The 6,819-nt window shown below is 59.0% G+C and overlaps 1 protein-coding gene across 1 annotated transcript; it reads right to left on the bottom strand.

The window, feature by feature from the left end:
* Positions 1-5,101: 5,101 nt before the first annotated feature.
* LOC133362848 (uncharacterized) lies at positions 5,102-5,891 on the bottom strand (the record flags this gene model as incomplete). The annotated part of the gene is made up of 2 exons (XM_061581790.1): positions 5,102-5,146; positions 5,781-5,891. Coding segments are annotated over 2 exons (156 nt in total), but the record flags the coding sequence as incomplete, so codon positions are not given.
* Between the last annotated feature and the right edge of the window lie 928 nt (positions 5,892-6,819).

The raw sequence follows: 6,819 nt of genomic DNA, 5'->3' as shown, positions 1-6,819 counted from the left end.
AGTCACCAAGCCCCGCCCACGCGCGTCACTAAGCCCCGCCCACTCGCTGGTGAGCCACCAAGCCCCGCCCACTCACGTCACTAAGCCCCGCCCACTCGCTGATGAGTCACTAAGCCCCGCCCACTCGCGGCACCAAGCCCCGCCCACTCGCGTCACCAAGCCCCGCCCACTCACGTCACCAAGCCCCCCCACTCGCTGGTGAGTCACCAAGCCCCGCCCACGCGCGCCACCAAGCCCCGCCCACTCGCTGGTGAGTCACCAAGCCCCGCCCACGCGCGTCACCAAGCCCCGCCCACTCGCTGGTGAGTCACCAAGCCCCGCCCACGCGCGCCACCAAGCCCCGCCCACTCGCTGGCGCGTCACCAAACCCCGACCACTCGTGTCACCAAGCCCCGCCCACTCGCTGGTGAGTCACCAAGCCCCGCCCACTCGTGTCACCAAGCCCCGCCCACTCGCTGGTGCGTCACTAAGCCCCGCCCACGTGCCGGCCGCTGATTGGCTGGGGGGCGGGGCTACACGTGGAGTTGCCACGTGACCCGGTTTCCCTCTTCCTGGTGAGTTCGAGTTGCAGTGATTTTTATTTTGTGTTTTTTTATTTTTATAAATTTTATTTTTTAATTTTTATTAATTTTAATTTTCATGTTTTACCTACGTGACTTTAGCGAAAGAAGCAAAGGGCAGTGATTTTTATTTTATGTTATTTTATTTTTAATTAGTTTTTATTTTTATTGTTTGCCTACGTGACTTTACCGAAAGAACCAAAGGGCAGTGATTTTTATTTTGTTTTTTTATTTTTTATTAATTTTTATTTTCATGTTTTACCTACGTGACTTTACCGAAAGAACCAAAGGGCAGTTATTTTAATTTTATATTATTTTATTTTGTATTAATTTTAATTTTTAATTTTTTTCCTACGTGACTTTAGCGAAAGAACCAAAGGGCAGTGATTTTTATTTTGTTATTTTATTTTTTATTAATTTTTATTTTCATGTTTTACCTACGTGTCTTTAGCGAAAGAACCAAAGGGCAGTGATTTTTATTTTATGTTATTTTATTTTTTATTAATTTTTATTTTATTTTTTACCTACGTGTCTTTAGCGAAAGAACCAAAGGGCAGTGATTTTTATTTCATGTTATTTTATTTTATATTAATTTTTATTTTCATGTTTTACCTACGTGTCTTTAGCGAAAGAACCAAAGGGCAGTGGTTTTTATTTTTTTATTTAATTTTTATTAATTATAATTTGTACTGTTCAAAATAAAACTTTAACCAAAATCTTCGGGGATTAGAACTACAGCCTTCTTCACTTGATGTGCTTGCAGTGCATCGTAGTTTACAACTTAAAGGAATTGCAACTACTGATGTAGTCTTAGATTTCAGCCGATTTCATAACTTTACATTAAATGTATCACAGACCCAAAGGTTAAACACTGTGCTTTGATCTTTTTTATTTTGCATTCATTCCAGTTTATACACGTGATGTACAGTGTATACACACACGTGATGTACAGTGTATACACACACGTGATGTACAGTGTATACACACACGTGATGTACAGTATACACACACGTGATGTACAGTGTATACACACACGTGATGTACAGTGTATACACACACGTGATGTACAGTGTATTACACACGTGACGTACAGTGTATTACACACGTGACGTACAGTGTATACACACACGTGACGTACAGTGTATACACACACGTGATGTACAGTGTATACACACACGTGACCCACACTCACAGAGACCCACACCCACAGAGACCCTCACTCACAGAGACCCACACTCACAGAGACCCATACACACAGAGACCCACACTCAGAGAGACCCACACTCACAGAGACCCACACTCACAGAGACCCACACTCACAGAGACCCACACTCACAGAGACCCACACTCACAGAGACCCACACTCACAGAGACCCATACTCACAGAGACCCACACTCACAGAGACCCACACTCATAGAGACCCTCACTCACAGAGACCCACACTCACAGAGACCCATACACACAGAGACCCACACTCATAGAGACCCACACTCAGAGAGACCCACACTCACAGAGACCCACACTCACAGAGACCCACACTCACAGAGACCCACACTCACAGAGACCCACACTCATAGAGACCCTCACTCACAGAGACCCACACTCACAGAGACCCATACACACAGAGACCCACACTCATAGAGACCCACACTCACAGAGACCCACACTCACAGAGACCCACACTCATAGAGACCCATACTTGCAAAGACCCACACTCACAGAGACCCACACTCACAGAGACCCACAGAGACCCATTCTCACAGAAACCCACACTCACAGAGACCCACAGAGACCCATTCTCACAGAAACCCACACTCACAGAGACCCACAGAAACCAGCACACTCACAGAGACCCACAGAGACCCACACTCACAGACACCTACAGAGACCCACAGAAACCAGCACACTCACAGAGACCCACAGAGACCCACACTCACAGACACCTACAGAGACCCACAGAAACCAGCACACTCACAGAGACCTACAGAGACCCACAGAAACCAGCACACTCACAGAGACCCACAGAGACCCACAGAAACCAGCACACTCACAGAGACCTACAGAGACCCACAGAGACCAGCACACTCACAGAGACCCACAGAGACCCACAGAAACCAGCACACTCACAGAGACCCACACTCACAGACACCTACAGAGACCCACAGAGACCCACAGAAACCAGCACACTCACAGAGACCCACACTCACAGACACCTACAGAGATCCACAGAAACCAGCACACTCACAGAGACCCACAGAGACCTACAGAGACCCACAGAGACCAGCACACTCACAGAGACCCACAGAGACCCACAGAAACCAGCACACTCACAGAGACCCACACTCACAGACACCTACAGAGACCCACAGAAACCAGCACACTCACAGAGACCTACAGAGACCCACAGAAACCAGCACACTCACAGAGACCTACAGAGACCCACAGAAACCAGCACACTCACAGAGACCCACAAAGACCCACAGAGACCCACAGAAACCAGCACACTCACAGAGACCCACACTCACAGAGACCCACAGAAACCAGCACACTCACAGAGACCCACAGAGACCCACAGAAACCAGCACACTCACAGAGACCTACAGAGACCCACAGAAACCAGCACACTCACAGAGACCCACAAAGACCCACAGAGACCCACAGAAACCAGCACACTCACAGAGACCCACACTCACAGAGACCCACAGAAACCAGCACACTCACAGAGACCCACAGAGACCCACAGAAACCAGCACACTCACAGAGACCCACAGAAACCAGCACACTCACAGAGACCCACAGAGACCCACAGAGACCCACAGAAACCAGCACACTCACAGAGACCCACAGAGACCCACAGAAACCAGCACACTCACAGAGACCCACAGAAACCAGCACACTCACAGAGACCCACAGAGACCCACACTCACAGAGACCCACAGAGACCCACAGAGACCCACAGAAACCCACACTCACAGAGACCCACAGAGACCCACAAAAACCAGCACACTCACAGAGACCCACAGAGACCCACAGAAACCAGCACACTCACAGAGACCCACAGAGACCCACAGAAACCAGCACACTCACAGAGACCCACAGAGACCCACAGAGACCCACAGAAACCAGCACACTCACAGAGACCCACAAAGACCCACAGAAACCCACAAAGACCCACAGAAACCAGCACACTCACAGAGACCAGCACACTCATAGAGACCCACAGAGAACCACAGAGACCCACACAGAAACCAGCACACTCACAGAGACCCACAGAGACCCACAGAAACCAGCACACTCACAGAGACCCACAGAGACTCACAGAGACCCACACGGAGGCGACGGTGTCGGAGGCGATGACGGGCTGTGACGCTTGTTTGCTGTGACGTCACAGCTAGGGCCGAGCAACGAATCCGACGGGTGACATCCGCCCGCCATGGAGAGGGGCCAAGGTCGAGCCGGAGAAGTCGACCGCAGGAGGATCTCCGACATCTCCAACCGGCTGAGGCAGCTGATTGACGCCGACAGGCAACGGCAGCAGCGGCAACGGCAGCCGCCACGGCCGCCCAGGGTGGGCTGGGGCGACAGGCAGTCGAGGCAGAGGGAGAGCGACTCACGTGGAGCGAGGGTGGAGCCGGCGAGGGTGGAGCAGGCGAGGGTGGAGCAGGCGAGGGTGGAGCCGGCGAGGGTGGAGCAGGCGAGGGCGGAGCAGGCGAGGGCGGAGCAGGCGAGGGCGGAGCCGGCGAGGGTGGAGCCGGCGAGGGTGGAGCCGGCGAGGGTGGAGCCGGCGAGGGTGGAGCAGGCGAGGCAGGCGAGGGAGGCCTGGGGGCGCGAGTTGTTCCTGAGGGAGCAGTTTGCGCTGCACCGGAGTTCCGTCGAGATGCGACGGGCGCTCGACCGGAGGCTGAACGCGAACCACTTCGACCCGGCGGAGGAGACGCGGAGAGACGTGGGGGGCCCGGCGGGGCGCGGGGGGAGAGGCGGGGGGAGCGTAGCTTGGGGAGGGGGGGCTATAGAGGGGGCGGAGGGAGGGGGGGTGGGGGCGAGGGGGGAGGGAGGGGGGGGAGGAGGGGGGGGGGGAGAGGGGTCGGTGGGGGCGAGAGTGGATGGAGCGAGTGCGGGCAATGACGCTGAGATGGAACCCGTATCATCGGTTCGGGAGTGGGGGGACAGGAGGGACGGGCGTGGGTGAGGGAGGGAGAGAGGGGGGGTGGGAGGGAGGAGGAGAGGGAGTGGAGGGAGGGAGGGGGAGTGGAGGGAGGGGAGAGGGGAGGGGAGTGGAGGAGTGGAGGGAGGGGAGGGAGGGAGGGAGGAGGGAGGGGAGGGAGGGAGGGGAGGGAGGGAGTGGAGGGAGGGGGGGGGAGGGAGGGAGGGAGGAAGGGAGGGGGAGAGGGAGTGGAGGGGGAGGGAGGGGGGAGGGAGGGGAGGAGGGAGGGAGGGAGTGGAGGGAGAGGGGGGGGAGGAGAGGGAGGGAGGGAGGGAGGGAGGGAGGGAGGGAGGGAGGGAGGGAGGGGGGAGTGGAGGGAGGGGAGGGGGGAGGGAGGGAGGGAGGGAGGGAGGGAGGGAGGGAGGGAGGGAGGGAGGAGGAGAAAGGGAGGGAGGGAGGGAGTGGAGGGAGGGAGGGAGGGGGCGGGAGTGGAGGGAGGGAGGGAGGGATGGGAGGAGGAGGGGAAGGGAGGGAGGGAAGGAGGGAGGGAGGGAGGGGGGAGGGAGGGGAGGTGAGGGAGGAGAAGGGAGGGCAGTGGGAGGGAGGGAGGGAGGGCAGGGAGGGGAGGCGAGGGAGGGAGGGGAGGGGGAGGGAGGGAGGGAGAGGAGGAGACAGGAAGGGGGTGAGGGAGGGAGGCGGGATGGGAGGGAGGGGACGCGGAGGGAGGGAGGGAGGGCGAGGGAGGGGGAGGGGAGGAGGAGGGGGAGGGAGAGGGAGGGGAGGGAGGAGTGGGAGGAGGGAGGGAGGAGGAAGGGCGGGAGGGAGGGGGAGGGAGGGAGGTAGGAGGGAGGGGGAGGGAGGGAGGGAGGGGGAGGGGGAGGGAGGGAGTAGGGAGGAGGGAGTGGAGGGAGGGGGCAGGGAGGGCTGTAGGAGGGAGGGAGGGAGGAGGGAGGGAGGGAGGGAGGGAAGGGGAGGGAAGGGAGGGAGGGAGGGGAGGGGAGGGAGGAGATGGGAGGGAGGGAGGGAGGGAGGGAGGGAGGGAGGGGGAGGGAGGGAGGGAGGGGAGGGAGGGAGGGAGGGAGGGAGGGAGGGAGGGAGGGAGGGAGGGAGGGGGGAGGGAGGGAGGGAGGGAGGGGAGGGAGGGGAGGGAGGGAGGGAGGGAGGGGAGGAGGGAGGGAGGGGAGGGACGGGAGGGAGGGAGGGAGGGAGTGAGGGAGGGAGGGAGGGAGGGAGGGAGGGATGGAGGGAGGGAGGAGGAGGGAGGGAGGGAGGGAGGGAGGAAGGCGAGGGAGGGAGGGAGGGAGGGAGGGAGTGGAGGGAGGGGGAGGGAAGGGAGGGAGGGAGGGGAGGAGGGGAGGGAGGGAGGTGAGGGAGGGAGGGGAGGGGAGGGAGGGGGAGAGGGGGAGGAGGGAGGGAGGGAGGGAGGGGGAGGGAGGGGAGGGAGGGAGGGAGGGAGGGAGGGGAGGGAGGGGAGGGAGGGAGGGAGGGGAGGGGAGGGGAGGGGATGGAAGGGAGGGAGGGAGGGAGGGAGGGAGGGAGGGAGGGATGGGGAGGGAGGGGGGAGGGAGGGAGGGAGTGGAGGGAGGGAGGGGAGGAGGAGGGAGGGAGTGGAGGGAGGGAGGGAGTGGAGGGAGGGAGGAGGGAGGGAGGGAGGGAGGGAGTGGAGGGAGGGAGGGAGTGGAGGGAGGGAGTGGAGGGAGGGAGGGAGTGGAGGGAGGAGGGAGTGGAGGGAGGGAGGAGGAGGGAGGGAGTGGAGGGAGGGAGGGAGTGGAGGGAGGGGAGGGAGGGGAGGGAGGGGAGGGAGGGGAGGGAGGGAGGAGAAAGGGAGGGAGGGGAGGGAGGGGAGGGAGTGGAGGGAGGGAGGGAGGGAGGGAGGGAGGGAGGGAGGGAGGGAGGGAGGGAGGAGAAAGGGAGGGAGGGGAGGGGAGGGAGTGGAGGGAGTGGAGGGTGGAGGGAGTGGAGGGGAGAGAGAGGTTTCCACCTTGTTGTGTTGGGGCCTCTGGCGTGGAGGCGTTGTTGACACGATGAGGAGCTGAGTCGACCCCCAGCAGGGATTGAACCGGTGCCCTTCCTCGTTCGATGTTTATCGTTTGTTTGTTGACGTTAACTATCGT

This window comes from Lethenteron reissneri, unplaced genomic scaffold (assembly GCF_015708825.2).
Source record: "Lethenteron reissneri isolate LAM-NWPU_2019-01 unplaced genomic scaffold, ASM1570882v1 scaffold_1630, whole genome shotgun sequence".
NCBI classification, from domain to species: domain Eukaryota; kingdom Metazoa; phylum Chordata; class Hyperoartia; order Petromyzontiformes; family Petromyzontidae; genus Lethenteron; species Lethenteron reissneri.
This window is presented reverse-complemented; position numbering and strand designations above follow the sequence as displayed.